Source organism: Passer domesticus, chromosome 2 (genome assembly GCF_036417665.1).
Source record: "Passer domesticus isolate bPasDom1 chromosome 2, bPasDom1.hap1, whole genome shotgun sequence".
Lineage (NCBI taxonomy): Eukaryota > Metazoa > Chordata > Aves > Passeriformes > Passeridae > Passer > Passer domesticus.
This window is the reverse complement of record NC_087475.1, coordinates 87,638,243-87,658,097: the sequence shown is the minus strand read 5'-3', so window position 1 is coordinate 87,658,097 and position 19,855 is coordinate 87,638,243. Positions and strand designations below refer to the sequence as shown.

At 44.0% G+C, this 19,855-nt stretch overlaps 1 protein-coding gene across 1 annotated transcript in view; it reads left to right on the top strand.

Annotated features, from left to right (window-relative positions):
- Nucleotides 1-489: 489 nt before the first annotated feature.
- Nucleotides 490-19,855, top strand: part of A2M (alpha-2-macroglobulin) — a 29,710-nt gene continuing 10,344 nt past the window's right edge. The window contains exons 1-21 of the mRNA XM_064409828.1: nt 490-746; nt 2,400-2,583; nt 3,629-3,788; nt 4,666-4,718; nt 5,229-5,249; nt 5,600-5,768; nt 6,967-7,051; nt 7,814-7,937; nt 9,374-9,488; nt 9,716-9,825; nt 10,318-10,476; nt 11,815-12,042; nt 12,370-12,433; nt 12,894-13,036; nt 13,698-13,847; nt 14,528-14,698; nt 15,315-15,453; nt 17,149-17,257; nt 17,566-17,794; nt 18,063-18,189; nt 18,840-18,961. Of these exons, the coding sequence (XP_064265898.1) occupies nt 661-746; nt 2,400-2,583; nt 3,629-3,788; nt 4,666-4,718; nt 5,229-5,249; nt 5,600-5,768; nt 6,967-7,051; nt 7,814-7,937; nt 9,374-9,488; nt 9,716-9,825; nt 10,318-10,476; nt 11,815-12,042; nt 12,370-12,433; nt 12,894-13,036; nt 13,698-13,847; nt 14,528-14,698; nt 15,315-15,453; nt 17,149-17,257; nt 17,566-17,794; nt 18,063-18,189; nt 18,840-18,961 (2,748 nt within the window). The 5' untranslated portion in view covers nt 490-660. The remainder of the gene's footprint in view (nt 747-2,399; nt 2,584-3,628; nt 3,789-4,665; nt 4,719-5,228; nt 5,250-5,599; nt 5,769-6,966; nt 7,052-7,813; nt 7,938-9,373; nt 9,489-9,715; nt 9,826-10,317; nt 10,477-11,814; nt 12,043-12,369; nt 12,434-12,893; nt 13,037-13,697; nt 13,848-14,527; nt 14,699-15,314; nt 15,454-17,148; nt 17,258-17,565; nt 17,795-18,062; nt 18,190-18,839; nt 18,962-19,855) is intronic.

Sequence of the window (19,855 nt, the reverse complement as noted above, 5' to 3'; positions counted from 1 at the left end):
ATCATTTTAGTTGACTTGATTTTCCAGGCATTTTGCAGCGTCTTTTCCTGGCATTAGCTTTGATGAGACCAGGAACAGGGAGCAAAAGGGAGCAGTGTGGGTGGAGAGGGAAGGTTTTTTCAATTTCCATTCCCTGTTTTCACATCCTGTTAATGGGAGTTTGACACACCCAGGCTTGTTTCCCAAATCCTAGCTCAATCTCCTGCTCCCATTTTGAAGGAAATCAAACAGCTCCTGTTCTTCCAGCAACCTCCATGACCAGTGCCGTGTCCAGCTCCATGCAGAGAGCCCTGCCAGAAATGGAGGCCTTCCCCTCATGCTCTGCTGTTAGCCCTTCTTTCCTTAGCTACAGCCCTTCCTCTTCCATTGCCTCTGTCCTGCCCCAACAGAGGCACAGCTCTGGCCTGCCAGGAACCCTCCCCTCCCTCTCCCCCCCAGCCCTGGCCTTCTGCCCGGACTTGGAGCTGCTAGTTCCAGCTCCTCCTTGCTGCCTCTCCCTGTTTCCGGATGGGCCCTGGCCCCCAGCCCTTATCTCCTCCAGCCCCTGGGCTGTTTGCAGAGGAGAGTATAAAGGGAATGATTGGGAGGGCAGAGGGGGACTAAAAGCAGCACTGGACCACACTGAGTGTCTGCTTGACTCACCACGTCCTGCTGTGTACCATGGGGATGAACGGGCTGCTTATCAAATCAAGCATCTTCCTCCTCCTCTTCTTCCTTCCAGGAGACACCTCACCCATCACAGAGCCGTAAGCTATGCTGGGGGGTCTTTGGGCAGGCAGGAGACCTTGGCTGTGTTCCTGTGTCTATTTCTTTGTCCCTTGTCTTCTATCTAACTTCTTTTATACAGGAATAAAGATGCCAAGGCTGGGTAAAGTGCCTTCTACAAACAGGAACTCTAGTGCTTGAGAGAGATGAAAAACAAGCTGTGAAACTGAGATATCAGTAAAACTTCAGGGGATTGACAGGATTTCAACAAAGTTTTATGCATGAAATTAGTTCTTTTGAAAGACAGCTTTTCATAAATGTTTGTGCAATGAGGTCTTCCTAAGAGACAAACTGTTTTGCAAGGACATTGAAAGGTTTAATTTTGGGTTGACTGTCCTACTCCCAGGCTGAAATGCCCAGGAGCTGGGAGCGGCTTGTTAAAAACTATGATGAGAAGAAAAGGAACAAATAGCTTAGAAATGGCTTTATTTTTTAATTCACATTTTTCAGCTCAGCCAATGGAATGAAAATTTCCTTCTCAGCCAGGGTAATGTGACACTGTAAGACTGTGACTGTCCAGGTTTGTGAGAGTATAGTGTCCTGCCTCCCTCCTTCACTCCCTTTTGCCCTGTTTGTATGTGAAGGGCATTTGTGTTTTGTGCATGTGTGTACATGTGTGGTAGGAGCAGCACATGAGGGGTCCTGACATCCCAAAGGCTTTCTCCTTTGGCTTTTTTGCAATGTCTTTTCCTCCCCTGCAAAGCACAGAGCACCTCACCCATTACAGAGCCCATCACAAGGGGTACAGGGGAATTTCTGAGCAAGGCTGTGCTGTAGTGCTTTCATCAAATGCAGGGGAAACAGACAGTGGGATCTGAGGGGCTAGATCCCTGCAGACCAACTGTTGGACAAAAAGGTGCCAGAGCTTCTGCTACTGATGAAGGGAATGCTTTGCCTTACTGCTGAGGTATTGAGGGCTCTTCTCCCATCTGCTCGCTGCTCTGGGTATGCCCACTGGAGGCCAGTCCTTGTCCACCAGAATGGGAGCACGGTTAGCATTAGGTGGATCGGGCTTCATTCCCAGATGCAGTGCTGGGCACTGGGATACCACCGGCAAGTTGCCACCCTGGGAATGAAGGAGGCTGCCTAGAGCTGAGCAGGGATCCCCTGTTGAGCTGAGACAGAGGGCCTTGCTTCCCTGAAAACCTGAAACTTGTTTGTGTTTTTGCTTAAGATCTGGCACCACGCTGTGGCGGTTTTGAATCTCTGCGAGGAATGAGAGTAATGCTACAGACCCTTCGCAATGTGTAGTCAATGGAATTGTTTCACTGCATACTGGCATTTGTGTGGCTCCTGAATGCTTCTAACAGTGTCTAGCAAAAGTGACAACTGAGTTTCCCCCCGCCTTTATTCAGGATCCCAGGAAGAAGTGCTGCTGTTGTGCCAGAACCTAGAAAAACATATCCTTTCCAGATGTTTGTGTGTAGGATTTCCTCTGGTATTTTATATTTGAGATGTCTCTGCTTTCCCCTGCTGCTACAGACATGCTGGAAATCTTGTTACGTGCTTAGAAAATGTGCCCTTCTCCCTGTGCAGCGAAAGCTGTAGTCATCAGATTGGTTTATTTGTTCTTTATACACAGCTTCTGTTACCTGTTCCTGCTACTCTGACCTATCAATTTCCCCTGTTCCTAGGCAGTACCTGGTGCTGGTGCCCTATCTGATCCACACGGATTCTCAAGAGAAAGTCTGCGTTCAGCTGACCTACCTGAACGAGTCTGTGACACTGAGTGCCACACTTGAGTACCTGTGGGGGAACAACAGCTTGATTGATGATGTGGTGTCAGAGAAAGACGTGTTCACCTGCATCCCTTTCTCTGTGAGTATCTCGTCCTTGTGTGATGACCCTTTGTGCCAGGCATAAAATGTAAAGGCACTGAGAAGTAATGACCAGAGTAACACTATGTGGATATTCACTGCTTCTTGGCTAAAGGTGTGTTCATGTCCATCCTCAACACCCTCTTACTGCTGAGATCTCCTTAGAATGCTAAATGACTGTGAGATGCTGAATCCTAGAAAGCCACCCCCTTTCTAGGACAGGAGAAGAAAGTGGGTTTAGTATATCGACACTCCTGATGGCTCTTTGGTGAAATGGCTTTCCACATCATCCTTCAACATCCTCAATTTGTCACTTGAGTGCCTTCAAATTGTGGTAGAGCTTTTGGCCCTCAGATGCTTTCCACCTGGTATATACTGAATTAATATAAGAACATAAAGCTGTGATTGCCTGTATCTGAAAAAAAAAAACAACTAGCAAAGCGGGACATTTATAATTTAATGTAATTGAAAGCTCCAAGGACTATAATGAGTTGTAGGCAACAAGGAAAACTGGATCATTTATCTCAGAGCCTAGACTATGTCTTTGGCCTGAAGAGAGAGGAACTGGTCTTCAGGAAACAGAGAAGTTTGGCATTTTTGTCTTGGTTTGTCAGATGTAGGTTGAAGACTGACTTGATCACTTGTGAAAGAGAGGTATAGATGTCTGGCATGGCTGGTTTGGAAAAAGAAATGTTCTGTGAGGATTAGAGACATAGCCTGAAAGAGAAGACTATTCCATTCTGCTTGTGAATGTCAAAAGGAAAAGAATGGAAAGGTTTGGTCACGGCAGTAAGACTTTTTAAAAATTGGGTGCTAGAGCTAGGAGTTCTTTTGCTGCTCAATACTTGCACAATCACTACACAGCAGGAGGAGTGGGTAGGAATATAGGACAAATAAAAATCAGTCTCTTGTTCCTGATCGTTGCTCCTCCTACCTCTGTGTTGGATGCATCAGGATTATAATAGAGCTCTCATTTCATTAAGGCTAATTCAGTTCAGGAATCCTTTAAAGGTGGTCTGTTACACAGTTTCCTTCTTACTTTCCAGCTTCCAAAACCAAGACTCCCATTACCCTTTGTGTTTCTCACTGTGATGGTGAAGGGGGCCACGCTGCAGTTCAGCAGCCGCAAATTACTGGTGGTCCAGAACTCCGAGAGCTTGGTCTTCATCCAGACAGACAAACCCATCTACAAGCCCGGACAGACAGGTACCAGGAGAGGGGTGGAGATATGCATTTGAAACAAACATTTGTATTAAAACTGTTGGATCATGCTGGCCAGATATCAGTTGCTTTCAGTGGGGGTCAGAACTGCAACCTCATGGCTGAGACTTATGTTTTCTTGTTCCATTACGGGAAAATTTGGGGAATCTTTAGGTGCATTTACATATCTAGGGCACCTGCACACTCTCCCTTTCTCACTGTGGGTTCTGTTGTTGTGATCCATGCAGTTAGGAGGTCTGCATTAAAACCAGAGAAAAACTGAATATTTATCCTATAGGGAACAGTGCCAAAACTCAGCCATGAAATAGCTTCCAAAGCAGCAGCTGATTTTGCTCAATGAAGACAGAAAGAATTATGTAAGCTATTTATTTCTTCTGGGCCAGTGATTTCCTAAATTTGGCCTGGATAAAAACAAATGTCCTAAAAGAGGCACTGAATTCTCTCTCCATCCAGAGCCAACACAAACTTGCAGCCAAATGCTGAAGTAATTTGCTTGCACTCATCCTTCCTAGGAAGTCAGTCTACTTATAACAAAATTAGAAGACCCATGTGAATTCTGACATAAAAATGCCTCATTGCAAAGTAGACAAAGGCAACTTAAATTTAACTTTGGTTGCAACCAATTGGATTCTGATACCCGTGATCAGTAAGATGTTCACACTGCCATGGATTTGGTCTTAACATCCTCTTATTCATGTAACCATAGTAGATGGGTAACCTTCTAGCATGAGCTAGCATTCTAGTAAATGGAATTTCCTTAGGAGAAAACAGCCTTGTTGTCTGTTATACCATTTTTTTTTTTTGCATCTGATTTTTCTGGTTACTGATTGCACTGTGGAACCTTACTGTCTTTCTCCATCAGTCCTGTTCAGAATTGTTTCTCTGGATGAAGAGTTCCGACCTGTGAATGAAATGGTAAGCATGATACTTGTTTTTCAACTTATTTGGCCTTAAGTCAAATGTGGGTAAAGGGAAGAAAAATAGTCTCTGTTGGGGAGAGCTCTCAGTATACTGAGATAACTGTGAAAATTCTGGGTCACCTTAGATCTTTTTAACAGGATCTGTTGTCAAATTTCTGCACAAAGCTGCCCTCTGCATTTTTGGAAAGGTTTGACAAACTGCAAATGGACAGTGCTGGTATAAGCAGTGAGCAATATGCCATTAGCACAGTGTTCTTATTAGCACTGCAGATCATCCAGAGTTAGTAATTAGTAATTTTGGCTGTGTTTTGTGCTTGAGACTAAGGATTGCCCCTGTCTTCTCACACCCAAAATGCTCTGATGATCTATCTGATGAACCAGCAACTTTTTTCCTTACCCCATTGGATGACTAGCTTTTACCCTGCAATGTGGTCATAGCCCATGTCATTTGACTGTGTTGCTTGCACTCTGTCTAAACATGCTGCTTCTTTTCTTCTTTTTCTAGATCCCACTGGTGTATATTGAGGTATGTACAAACATTTAATTCACGTTCACATCTATTGCACCTCAACGTGGGCAGATTAAACAGTTGACTCAACATGATTTGTGTTTATTTTTTTGTATTAAGCTGGTCCATTATGTTAATTTAACTATACAGAATTCTAACTCATATGGTGGCTACCATGTACCTGGGCCCAGGTTACAGCTCCCCTGTCATCCTGCTGTGTGCTTCCCCCAAAACTCTGCTAGTGCCCTCCACTCCTGGCCTGCAGCCTCCTGAACCACAGGGGCTGTCTCCCCCTTCACTGCTCTTGCTAGGGCTCATTGCAGACTCCCATTGTTCTCACAATCTCCTTATGATCACATTATCTGTAGGACCCAAAGAAAAATCGTCTGTACCAGTGGACAAACACAGAGTTAGAGATGGGATTTATACAGCTGTTCTTCAACCTCACCTCTGAACCTATCCAAGGCACCTACACCGTGGTGGCACAGAAGGCCTCTGGGAAGAAAGTTCAGCATTCTTTCTCTGTGGAGGAGTATGGTAACTGTCACTGCAGTTTCAAGTTCCTAGCAGCTAGTCCCATGGCACATGAAATCTTAACTGAACAGTGTAGGCGATCTGACCAGGATGCCCTGCATCACTGGAAATTTGTTTCTGTGTCCTTTTCCTGCCAAGAATCATGTCTTTCAAGGAGAAGAAGCACTTGAGTGACCTATCTCCTCTCCTCCCTAAGCCCCAGACCATGGAGTGCAGCTCTCCAGAATGCCCACCTCAGCAAGGCTCCTATTGGGAGGAGCAAAGTGCTTGGATCAATCTGTGCTGACAGCTACAATCCTTTCCTCCTTTCAGAGGTGTTTATAGGCCACAGCCTCATCTCCAGTTGGCTACATACCTGTCGAATGTCACACCATAAGTCTGGGTCTAAGCTGGGGCAGTCTAGACTGTAAATTAAAATCTTGCCTTTTCTGCCCTACAAGCTAAGCCTGTAGCTTGTGTGATGCTGTAGTGCCTTAACCTTCCTTTGGTGCTCTCACCTCTACAGCACTTCCATCTGCTTGGCTAGAAAAATGGTATCCCAGTACACACCAGCACATGATAACAAGCAGCAGATCTTCCCACCCCAGCAAGCCAGCTGCAGCCTTTGTTACATGGTCTGACATGGCCTGGCTCATGCAGCAGAGAGCTGTCCTGGTAGATGAGTCTCCAAGTGCTTTGATCTCTTCCAGTTGCAAGACTGTGCTCTGTCCTGTGCCCTGAATCCCCTCCTAGTTCTCCCCAGACAGTCACCACCCACTTCCCCTCCTGCAGCTGGTTGTGGATGGGATATATCACTGGAGAAGCCAGGGTGTCTTCCTGTTTTGAACACTGATAAGACCTACGTGCTCTGAAAATGCAGAGACCAGGCTGCAGTCTGTATAATTGTGGGAAAAGTCTACTGATTTTTCTCTCTGTTTTACTGTATCCTACTGCTGTGGGACTGATAACCCATGTGTTACCTATGAAGCTGCTGTATTTTAATAGCTGGTGTAATAATCTTGTCTTCTTACCTGGCACAATGCTTGGCTCAGGGGTTTTCAATGACTTCAGGGATGTGCGGGTAACAGAAGCCTCTAAAATCTGACCATTTAGATGTAAAAGGTTTTTAGGTAATTTGTAAGAACAGCCTCTGAGCACCTTCATATGTTATTCTGATGTTATTCCCTACCACATAGACTGTTTTCCTTTTGTTCTGCTGCAGTTCTGCCAAAATTTGAAGTGACAGTGAAAATGCCTAAGGTGATCAGCATTCTGGATGAGGAGCTGAAGGTGACAGTTTGTGGCCTGTGAGTGTCATTCTTTCAAATTCTGCTTGTTTTCAGTGTTTTCTTGAGTTGCTGATGAAAGTTCAGTTGGAAGGCTGAGAGATGAGACTTTATTATATTTCTCAATCCTTTTGGGGGCCAGCAGGACCAAGCAGACTGTATCTACTGTTAGACAAAGGGCAACAGTTACTGTTTGATGCACATTGTGTGTAACATAGGAGCATATTTTTGACCTTTTTTTTTTTTTTGTGAGATTGTTTCTTGCGTATTTTTTGAGTAATTGAGGATTTCACACCAGCTACAGTGCTAGGGATGAGGTCTTTAGTTCAGTTTACCCAGGAATGATGTTTTATCTGTATCTTCTGCTTGTTATTGTGGAGAGGAAACCCTAAGGGATGCAGCTGCCCTCTTTCCTTTGGGCCACCTCACTGGATTCCACCTTGCAGTGTTCCATACACCCTGTAGGGTGAGCCATGGCTTGGGCTGAAGAGTGAGAGTAAAGACCCAGTGCTCATCCATACATAAACCAGTTCTGTCACAACTGGGTGGTTGGGTAGATGCTTGCAGCATGTTCTCCAGGATGAGGGGGACTCTCAACAAAATCAGCATTAGCATATGGTACCAGATTCCTTTCTGCTTTTTATTTCCTATGATGGCCCTGTGTGTCCTGGAGGCAGCTCCAGGGAAGATAGCTGGTGTCTATGGGGATGAGCCTGTAATTTTTCTATGTCCCTGTTACATTCCTGATGTCTCTGTTTTCCTTTCAATCCTCCCTGCTCGTAGGTACACGTTTGGGAAACCCGTTCCCGGCCTTGTGAACTTCCGTGTCTGCCGGAACTATGAACATGCAGACATGTCCTGTTATGGTGAAGAGTCTAGAGCAGTCTGTGAGGAGTTCTCTGGACAGGTGAGTCTGGATTACTCTGGTGGGAAGAGTGATTGGAGAAAGTGTTATTGAGCATGCCTTGTAGGCACAGGCTTGCTCTGATTACAAACTTAGTGTTGAAGTGTGGTGAGGCACTGGCATAGGGGAGCTGTGGATGCCATATCCGTGGAAGTGTGCAAGGCCAGGCTGGATGGGGTTTTGAGCAACCTGGTCTATTGAGAGATGACCCTTCCTATGGCAGGGGAATTGAACTTAGATGGCCTTTAAGCCCCATTCCAACCAAAACCATTCTGTGACTCTATGATTCTGTGAAAATCCATGTATTTTAAGGAAGGCTGAAGGATGAGAGAAGATTGGGTGCAAGATGAAATGTGAAAGGTAAAAATAAGAGGAAAGGTCTGAGCAGTAAGAGCAATGTGTAAAGGCTGGAATCTGATGGAGAATTAAGAATGAAAGAAATAACAGAAAGGTCAGATGGATGTAGAGACTGTAAGAGCAAAGATAGAAAAGCCGTGAGCAATGAAAACAGAGTTGGAGTTGGCTTACACTGGAGACTGTGTGTGGGGACAGAAGCTGGTGCTAGAGGAAGGAAAGGAGCAGAAACTAGGAGAGAGGCTGATGCATTTTGAGCAAGAGGGAAAGAAATATGGGTTTAGCTCCAGTGGTAAAGACAGACAGAAAAAAACCTGACTTTTTTCACCTTTTACCTGGCAAGAGCAAAACTGAAAGGTGTTTGGAGCACAGACAGGTGCAACAATACTGGGTTAATTGGCAGAAGTTGGAGCAATAGCTTGTGGAAAAATGCCAGGAGAAGGAAGCATGTAGATGTTCTTGTGGTCCCTGGGCTCTGCTACAGCATGAGCCACATGAGTCTACAGCTACCTCTGTCACTAGTGTAGTTAAAAATGTCAAAAGAAAATATAAATACTGTGGAGCTAACCTCTGTTCTAGGCACCTCTTCTGTGGAGACTTGCCTTGTACATGAATTTGCTGAAGAGAGGTGGCAAGCTTTGGAAATACTTTTCCAGCTGTCATCCTCTTCTTACAAATACAGAGGCTTTGGTTTATGCATCACTCATATGGCTTACACATTTTAAGTAAGCAGCTTTATTTTCTAACAAGCCTGATGCCTGACAAACATTTCTTATGTGGCACACATTGACTAATTCCCTATGCACTCATACCAAGTGTTGGCAGCTTCAAGCTTCACAAACATACACAAAAATTGTCTAGTTTGCAAACTTTTTTTCTCTAATGTTGCTGTAAGTACCTCAATATGCTTTTTGCTAAGTTATTTATGTCTTTTTCCAGTTTTGATAACAACAACAGAGGTAGATTATCTGTGAGGTTATGGGCTTCTCTTTCAGTTCAGATCAACACACAGTGATGGATTCATTAAGTTGAATAAGCATTATATAAATGAGAATATAATGGTCTTGTTTGTTTTCCTCCAACAGACAGACATCTATGGGTGCATTTCTGAAGTGGTAAAGACCAAATTATTCCAGCTCAAGAGAAGAGGATATGAGAATAAGCTCCGTGTGGAGGCTAAGATTAAAGAAGAGGATACAGGTATGATCACCTGGAAGAAAGGGCCATGGGCCCAGGAGAGACCAGCAGAAGAGTCTGCCCAGTAGGAATGAGGGATAAAAGCGGACTTTCTCTCTTCTGGAACCTTATAGTTTTTCTAGTCCAGGACTATCAAGCAAAGAGTTTGTCCAGCAAAGGAGGGTTGGCCTAGAATAAAAGGAATTCTGGTCAGGCAGAGGCAAATTAGTTCTCCATGCTTCTTTCTGCAGGAGTGGAGTTGACTGGAACAAGCTTCTCTGAGATCACAGCTACCATTAGCAGAATCATATTTGAGCTTTCAGATACTTACTACAAGCGAGGAGTACCCTTCTTTGGGCAGGTAGGGAAACCATGAGAATGGAATGCCATGAGCACCAAGCAATGATGCTACTGAACCTTCTGGTGAGAGCCTCAACTCTGCAAGGATGCTGGACCTCAGTGTTGCTAATCCCTGTGTGTCTCTTTCCTCTGAAGGCTCTCAAACTGGGGAACAGCCACTGAGAGCATAGCCTTCATTCTGTCCTTGTGCTTCTACTTCTCCAGTCCACGAAAATTCTCCTCCTACAGTCACCTGTTTAACTGGAGGCCTCAGGGGTGTGAGTGCATGTCATTCTCCACATCCACTCCTCTGACCCAGAGGCAGAGATAAGAAGGAGGCAGAGAAGAAGTATTCAGAAAGTTTGCAGCTGTCTCTGAAAGATATACACGTAAAGTGCTGTTGAGGCTTCCTTGTCTGACACAGGCTCAATGTCTTCACCTTGGTGTTCTACCAGTCTTTTTCAGGGGGCAGCCATCCCTCTCCTTCTAAACTGAACTGGTTTTGCTCCTCCAGGTGAAACTAGTGGATGGGTCTAATGCTCCAATCGCCAATGAAACTGTGAGAATTTCTCTTCAAGGAGGACAGGAACAAAACTATACAACAAATGAAGAGGGCATGGCAGAGTTCACCCTAAATACTTCTTCATTGGCCTTGGAAAATGTTGGAATTAGGGTAAGTCCTTTAGGCAGAGAAGATAATGAAGGCCCCCACAGGGCTGGAGGGGAAGCTCTAAAATTTATACTGTATATGCAAAAGTAGTTAGATTATTGTTCCTTATTGTTTGTGTGAACCTTGACACCAGTTTGGTGGAAATAGTCATACAGCAGATTGAGATTCTAGGTCACAATTGCACTTATCTTGTAAATATTTGATTTCTGCTTAGCAATTGTAATACAGGGTTAGAAGGAACATCAAGAGTTCATAATAGTCCATTCTGCTCCAAGAGATCATCAGCCCTATCTAGTCAACGGTGGGTCTGTCTCCTATCTGCACATCTCAGAGTTTAATTTAGCATTTCAAGTTTCTAAGTAACAGCTCCTGGGGTTTTTTTTTTTTTTTGGGTGGTGGGAGTTGGGGTTTTTTTTTTGTTCGTTTAGTTTTGCTTTGTTTTGGTTTGTTGTGGAATTTGTTTGTCTGGGACAAACAGGTGCTGCTGAGCATCTTTTTGTTAGTGCAAAATGCAATTTGTTGTGTAATATGCATATTTTGTAATATCACATCCTGGAGTAGGGGAGAATATTTATGTTTGGAATTATATTTGCTCTGCTCCCTACAATTCCCTTGTTACAGACTAAAACCATAAAAAATTTTCCAGAAGTTACTACTAGATAGTTGAAGTTTTCAGATTTTTGCAGGATAAAGAAAAGGCAAGGATTCCCAAGTAATAAGAAAGATAAAGAAAAAAGGGCATTTGAGGCACATCAATTGCTGAAGCGCCCTCCTAAATGTGAAAGTTCTTCCCCTTGCTCTCATTTTTAAGTGGCCCTGAGCCCTTTCCTCCTAAATTTCTATTCAGTTTAGGTTTTGAATTATTAGTTGGAGATTGTCCTTCTTTTCCATAGCATCTGTAGCTTTATCTTGGGACTGGTAATATCTGAACAGCATTATCCCTTCTTCAGTGCCGATGATAAAGAAAGAAATGAAAATTGGCTTTTTTCCCCGTCAGATTAACTAGAATATTAGAGTGGGAAAGGCATTAGTGTAAAAGGCTCTTAAAGTGACACTGACAGTAAACAAAAGTCTGATATGATTCACATTGTTTGACACAAACTCCAGCTTCTCTGGGAGTGAGATAATTCCCAATGATTTGCTAAAGATACTACCATCCTGTCTTGCACTTTCCAAACTCACATGTTGGTGTTTGTTTTTAATTTTTTTTTTTATTTTGTAGACTTTCTTGTTACTTCAGTACCAAAAAAATACTAAAGCTTTAATATTAGGCCATGAATTTTTGTCTCCAGTGTGGCACATGTGTTTGAGTATCTGTGTATGTATTTTCTCCTTTTCCAGGCAGTTCATAAAACGAACGTCTTCTGCTATGATCGTTCCTGGGTTGTTCCATCTTATGGAGAACGTTATCTCCAACTGAAGCGCTTTTACTCTCCCAGTAATAGCTTCCTCAAAATTGAGCCCAAGTCCAAGCCACTAAGTTGTGGCTCCTCCACAGAGATCTGGGTGCATTATATCCTTACACCAGCAGCTATAGGAGAGCAGAAGAAAATCACCTTTTACTACCTGGTAAGTTTGCACCTGCCATACAGTGAGGTTGTCACTGGCAATTACAGGGGATTAGAAATAAAAGCTGTGCTTTGTGGCAGCAGGCTTTAAACACTTTCTTGTCATCTTTTACATGTTCTTTAGAAATAAAAAGGAGGAAGTTGGGAATAAAAAAGTAAGAATGTCCCTGTACCCTCTGGGTGAGCACAGGGATTCTGACACAGGGAGGCAGAGAGCTGGGTGTGAGCAGCAGACACAGAGCTCAGTTGCTGTCTTTGCAGGGTCCCTCACTTTCAGGTTTGGCTAATGCAAAACCACAATCACAACGAAGTTTCTCCTTCCATTCAGGTGATGGCCAAGGGAAACATTAAGCAAGGAGGCACTCACATTCTGGATTTGGACGAGGAAAGTGGTGAGTTCCTCTCCTTCACCAAATTTTCAGTGTCAGACATACACTCTGCTTCCATGTAAATGCAGGGGTCAACATGTGCATGTCCTCTAAGATCTGGGAAAAGTTTGACCTTTATTTTCTCTGCCTTTAGGCTTTTCACAGATTTGCTCTAATCCCCTGTGCCACTATCTTTCTCCTGACACTGCATTTTCTGGGGCTCCAGTGCTCCTCAGAGATACATCTGATAGTCTGTTTTTAGAAGCTGAAGCAAAATTCAGCATACTTATGCACTGAAAAACAGGCCTTTTCAGTCAGACAGGGAGACTTACACATCACTGTGAGCACCAATTCATCCCACTTGGATGCCTGGAATTTCATAATGGCTAGGATAAAGTTCAGCATGAAGTCAAACCTAGAATTTTGACTGCTCCAAGAGAAAGTTTTTTGCACCTTAACTTTTTGCCGTTGTTTTGTTTGCTAGACAATGGTGTCTTCTCACTACAGCTGTCTGTACAAGCTGATATTGCTCCAGTGGCCCAAGTGCTTGTCTACACCACGGTCTCCAGCAAGGAGGTGATTGCTGATTCAGCCAAGTTCTACACAGAATTATGTTTCAACAATAAGGTAAGTGTCCACTTCCTGAGGGAGCAGCCACCAGACTGCAGTGTGTTCATGCTCACTTATTTAGATTCAGCCTGGTTAAGCTAATTTCTTTAGGTATACCAACACTGGACAGGCAACATCCCAATTATTGTAGGTAGTTTCACTGCTTACTGGTTTGTGCTAACCCGGAGGAGATCAACTGCTGGAAAAAAAGTGCTAGCAGAGGCTACACTGATAAAACCCGCTTTAGCAACTGGTCAAACTGCTGATCCTGCAGATGGTCCTGGCTAAGAAAAAGAGAACAGCAGCAAGGTCTTTGCAAGCTTATTTTCTCTTCACATATGGTTTCTGGGTGCAGTACAGTGACTGGTCCTAGTTCAAGGACATGCTCCACTGTCTGATCACATCTAGCCCCTATGTGGGATTGTCTCATCACACTCACAATGACCACAAAACCCACAACATAAAAAATTTTATGAGCAATTGTGATGCTTGAAGTTGCAAGAATCTTGGTGCTGATTCCCCTGGCACTGCTGGAAGGGAACAGTAGCCCAGAGGAAGTGTAGAGGGAAGTGTGCATGCATACGGGGATCTTGTAGAGTTAGAAGTGAATGTACTCAACTGGAAGGAACAGTCCTGTGAGAGTAGGGCATCTGTGACATAGCTTTTCCTGTGGTTACAGGTGGACTTAAGCTTCTCCCCTTCGGAAGGCCTGCCTTCCTCGGATGCTCACTTGCAGTTCCAGGCCTCCCCGAACTCCCTCTGTGCTGTGCGTGCTGTGGACAAGAGTGTTTTCCTCATGAAGCCAGAGGCTAACCTGTCACCCACCTCTGTAAGTTCGTGGAACAAGTCGCAGCCTGCTCAGAGCAAGAGCAGCCAGTGCTGGAGTGGAAGCAGGGAGCAGTCCCTCTTGTCAGAGCTGACACAGGGAATCTCTCCTGTGCTGCTTCTCATCTTCCCACAGTGGGCAAAAAGATGAGAACTGGGCAGCAGTTGTTTCTCAGGGATTTTGTGTGATTTTAGGGACGGCAGTTAGAAGCCCTTTTAAGGAGCCTGCTTGTCTTGGCCAAAGCCAAATGCTTTGTTTGTGTTTGATGATAATTTTTCAATTATTCTCCTCATGCATGGATTAATTTTCTTGGGGTAGCATCTGGAAGTGTCAAAGAGTTTATTTTCTTTTTGCCACGCAGAAAATGACAATCCCTGAGTAGGGACAGGGTATTGCAGACGGTTTGGCCAATGTAATTTTTACATATTTGAGCCATAATAACCAGAGTAACATGCAGAGCATAAAAAAAAGATGCAGTATCTCCAAATTTTGGTCCTCTTTTTGGTTTCCAAACTGTTATTGCTCTCAGCACAGGGTGGACCATGGCAATGTGGATGTATGAGCTGGTGATGTGACTGTGATGTGATGGTGATGTGATGATGGGTGCTTGCATCCCATTCCCTCAGTCGTGTTTCATAACAATGGACACTAAAATGCCGAATACTCTCTCTCTTTCTGCCAAGGTGTACGACTTACTTCCAGTGAAGGAATTCCATGGCTATGTCTATGATTCAAATGTACCCTTGGAGGAGACCTTGTGGAATTGCATGACCGTGGAGCCAATAGTTCGGGATGGGATCACCTATGTCCCAGTAATGGGGGTGAATGAAGAAGACACTTACAGCATCCTAAAGGTATAGCCCCCCTGGCCTGGTTAGGGAGTGGAGTGGAAGAATGTTTGAAATGCTTAAGCCTTCTGTGGCATCATGAAACTTAACATGGGAAGGGTTTCTGCATCTGAATGACCTGATACTTCTTTTTATCCAGAGGCATATTCAGTGAGGGTCATAAGCTTTACTTGTCTTGCCAGATATGCTTCACACTTGGTGGAAAAGGGATTGGTCTTAAAGTTTTCTTACAGGTAAAGGTTTGAGGTTGACTTGAAGTGAGGGTCTAATTGGAGGTAAATGATCCCATGCCATTATAGTTACCTCAAATAAATCAGTATGTCCTTGAGCTGCATTGTAGCCACAGATATTTCATTCCAGAGGGAAATGAAATCTACTTCCTGGCTAATCCTAGGCTGAAATTGGACTGGAACCAGTGTCCTAGAAACAGAGGGGATATATCCTTTGATCTCTCTGAGCCACCCAGGCACTCAGACCCAAGGATCAGGGGATCATCTCAAGGTCCAATCCATAGACAGTAACAACTTCTCTATTTTGAGGCAGTAAAATGCCAATTAAATCTGCTGTGTAAACCTCAACAGTATTCAGTAATAAAAAAGCATGTTTGGTTTTTCTCCCATAGGAAATGGGTTTAAAGGTTTTCACAAATACCAATGTGAAGAAACCTTGGCTTTGTGGCCCGAGTAATCACATGTATCCTCATTCGTCAGGAGCACCTGTAGCCATGGCTGCACCAGCCATGTATGCAATGAGGACAAGCGGTAAGGGAACTCGATTTTGTTATTGCTTCTCTTCTCAACAGAGATCCTGTTTGTGTTTTGGGGCAAATATTTAAACAAGAGCTGGGGCTGGGAATTGAAACCTTGGAAGCAGTACTAAGCTGATGGGTTTTCAGATTTCAGCCTTTGAGTGGGTTGTGTAGGTCTACAGACAAACTTTGGTAACTCTACATAAGAAATCAGCAGAACTAGATAGTGTTCAAAGACCGGCAGAGCAGACGATATTATCCTGCTGATAAATTCTCTGTTCATTAGACTTTTACAATAGACTTCTATTCCTAGATTATCACTTACAGAGTCTCCAGTACCATTTTCAGGCTGTTCTCATTGACTCAGCCAGTCTTATGTTTGGTCAAAACCATGAAGTGGATGGCAAATTTTTCAGCGATGAGTTGGTAGACTTTGGGAGCTTAGCATGGTAAGATATATATAAGTCCAGTCTTAAATGGACCCATCCTATTATCCTGTTTTTAAGGGCTATCTTAACTCTTACACTGTAACAGTTTGGGCAACAAAATTGGCCCTATTATCCTTCAGTCTCATATTAAGGAAAATATCTTAGAATTTTTAAGTTATTCTAGCTGAATAGCTGATTCAGAGAGTTTTCTTTTGCACTAGAACCTGTGCTTTTGTATGTGTCTGGTTTGAAAACAATTGCAGCTTCTGACAGAAGTTGATAACATGGAGGACAGATGCCGTTTAATTATTTTAAACTGAAATAAGCATCACTAAGAAGACTGAAATACCACAACAGAAAAACACAAATGAGCCGCCTGCCACTTTTGCCAGGAGCTATGTGATATAGCTCTGTTAACATCTTCACCCGTCCCTGAGACCTTCTCAGGCTCTGGAGATGCCTATTGCACAGTTAATATGAATACTTGTTGGCTACTCAATTGTTATCTAAATACAGAAATTCAATTAGGCAAAGTAAAGATGAAGCAAATTAGAATTTTCTTAATAACTTTTATTCTTTTTCTTCTTGGATTAATTTCTCTTTCTGTTTGTGAAAGCCAAGCAAACCAAATCCCACCCACCCCATCTTTGTTTTCCAGTTGTTGAAAAGCAAAGTAAAACAAAATATTTTAAAAAATTTCATCCCAAACACAGAATATTTTATTTGGAATAAATTTTGTATATGAAAATTTTGTTTTAGTCAAAATAGCTCTTTTTACCCTTGCCATATTCCAGCTGCATGTTTTTATTTTGACCATTTTCAGCCTAGTTCTTGAGGAGGTCATAGCTTTGACAGGAAGTTGGTACTCTGAGTCGCAATGACCCTACAAAAAAACATTTCAACAGAGGGATGTTCCATTGCTGGCTGGCCTGATTAGGGTGGAGAAGAACATCACATGAAGGCTGTGCCTGCAAGAGAAAAGGTTGCTTGCATAGAAGGTCCTAAATAGGCTTTTGGTCTAAATCCTTTTGTTTTTAATCTTGTAAGGTGCTGGCTTCCAACTTTGAAGTCTGCTGGAGACCAGCAGAAAATAATGGAGGGCTAGGTCTTCTTGCCAATAAGCCCTGGCCCTGAAACTCCACTGCCGCTGGCACCTTAGCTCACTACAGCCACAAGCATCTGCTTCTGATTGACACTTTCTCAGACTGAAGCATGATGCTGATATAGGTCTTGTTTGGAATTATCAATAGTTGATTTCTTTTTCATCTCACCACATTCAGACATTCCATCAGAGAGAAGTTCTAACCAGTTAAGCACTCCTGAAGAAGTGACAGAGACAGTCCGAAGGTATTTCCCAGAAACCTGGATTTGGAGTTTAGTACCTATAAGGTAAGTACCTTGGGCTACCTTATTCCTTTTTAATAACACTGGATTTATAAGATGAAAACGTGAATCCCAAAGTGTTTGACCTTCATTGTTTGCAGAAACCATTTGGCAATCCTCTGAGTTACTTTCAGCCATGGTTAGGTTTGTCCCAAGTGTGGACTGGAAGAAGATGTAGATTGGTCCTAGAGTAGCAAATGTACTGTGCCCCATCATTCACACAGCAAATACTGTTCAGTATACCAAAAGGGGTGCAGGTAGTCACCAAAACTGTAACATTGATCCCTCTGTCCTTGCTGTCTGTGCTTTACCAGCTCTGAGGGAAAAGCTGATCTAGAAGTGACCATCCCTGACACCATCACTGAGTGGAAAGCCAATGCATTCTGCACTTCAGCAGGCTCAGGCTTTGGCCTGTCCCCGACAGTGTCCCTCAGAGCCTTCCAGCCCTTCTTTGTCGAGCTCACCATGCCCTACTCTGTGGTGCGTGGGGAGTCCTTCACGCTGAAAGCCACCGTTTTCAACTACCTGCCTGCCTGCATCAGGGTAAGGGAGGTTTAAATTACTCTCTGTAGCTGTATACCTTCTTGTGCACCCCTTGCTTTCACCTAGCCTTCTTACCTTATCTTTCAGTAGCCCTAGACCCTTTGCCCCAAACTTTTTATGTTATTTCTCCTATATACTCCAAATGCAGAACCCACAACTCCAGTTCCCTGCTCCTTTGCTACTGAAGAATAGCTGTTTCTATGGCTTCCTAGCTTCCTGTTTCTCGTGATCACCCATTCTTAATTGCACCTCTCTCTATAACTGGCAGGTCAGTGTGACTCTGGCACAGTCTACTCATTTCCTGGCTACTCTGGTGGAAAAGGGGGAAGAATCTCATTGTCTCTGTGAGAATGTGAGGAAAACCGTGGCTTGGCTGGTGACTCCCAAATCTCTAGGTAAAGGTCTCAGGGTGCTGAAAACTGCAGGAAGGTTTTCTTTGTGTTGTTCTCCCTGTTCAATATTGGATATTACAGCAACACAATTTCCTGGGAAGCACTTCAGTTGCTTGTGACTGATCTGGGGGGCAAAGACTGATATTTGGGAGGCAAAGACTGATGTTTGGGAGGCAAAGACTGGGGGATTCATGGGGTCCAACTGTGTCTCTGGCATCACATGCAGTACCATCAAGCCTTATACCCCTTGGACAGCATCTCCTGAGGCCTGAGACATTTCTGGCCAGCAGAGAAGTTCTGCTAGCTCCATTTCTCACGGAGATTAGGGAGGACATGGGATCTTCACACTTGGCTTTCACTGTTGGTGTGGTAGCAGCTTTGGTGTGCATGCAGGGCAGCAATGTGCTGAATAGCAGTGGGGCTGGTCACACTCAGCTCTATGGTGTCCTAAGTTCTGTGAAAGAATCTCTAAAATAGAGTCACCTTTCAATAACAGCACAGCTTGTGCAGAGATCTTTTTGTGGGAAAAATCAGGGCCCAGCTGTGACAGAAATCTCCATCCATGAGCCTGCAAGTTGAAACTCCTGAACGTAGCAGTGTATCCCGTTGTCCAGCTCTGCCTGACATGGCTGACTGACCCCTGTTTCCTCCAGGGCAGGTGGAGCTCTCAGTGACCACTGAGGCCCTAGAGAACCAGCAGCCCTGCGGGAACTACATTGTGGAGACCCCTGAGAAAGGGCGGAAGGACACGGTCATCAGACAGCTGCTGGTGGAGGTACGTGGGCTGTGGGAAGGGAGGACTGAGCTTTCCTGCAGGCTTAAGCTTATACAGTGGTACAACTGGATGGATGCTAGAAAATCTCATCTAGCTCTCTTGTTAAAGGTTGGACCAGATGATCTATTGCGATCCCTTCTAACCTGGTCTGGTCTATGATTTTGTGGCATCACTATGCAGCATGGCAGTATGATTGTTTTGCACGTCTTTGTACTTTGGCAGGGCTGCATAAAGACTTCAGCTTAATAATGTGCCTTGTGTCTCCTGGTGCATTGTCTTGCCCTGTCTTCTACTATAACAGGACTCCTACTGCAATCCATCCTTCCCTTTAGCTCCCATCTGTCACCTATTTCAATACACTGTCTTTACAGCCTCACTCCTTCTTTGACACACCCCCTGTAAATGTGCCAGTCAGCACATGCTGTCTCTCAGCTAATTGAGTGGCCAAGCAAACTGCCTCTTTAGCTGAGTGTTTTGCAATTATGGTTTGGTAACAAAGACTGGCACCAGGACGAAGGGGAGGGGTTCACAAGCATCTATGGGAATTTGATGACTGTAAAGAAATCACTGTAAAACTACACATGAAAACATGTTGAAATTTTACAGCTTACCCATTTGCTGTGGCAGGAAGAGTTGCTGATGTGATGTGGAACAGAAGGAAATACTATGTGGCAGTATTGGATAGCCTTTACAGGAAATTGTTGGATATTATATAGTGAGGGTGGTAATCTGGCAGTGAGGTTCTGTGTTCTGAGCTTTCCTCTGTATCATAAAACCCCCTGGTGTTTGCCCACCATGTGCTATCAGTAGTGTCAACAGATACTACAGTGCACTACATCCTCCCTTTCAACTGTTTGCATACACAATTTTTTTCCCCTAAAGCGTCTGCAGCAT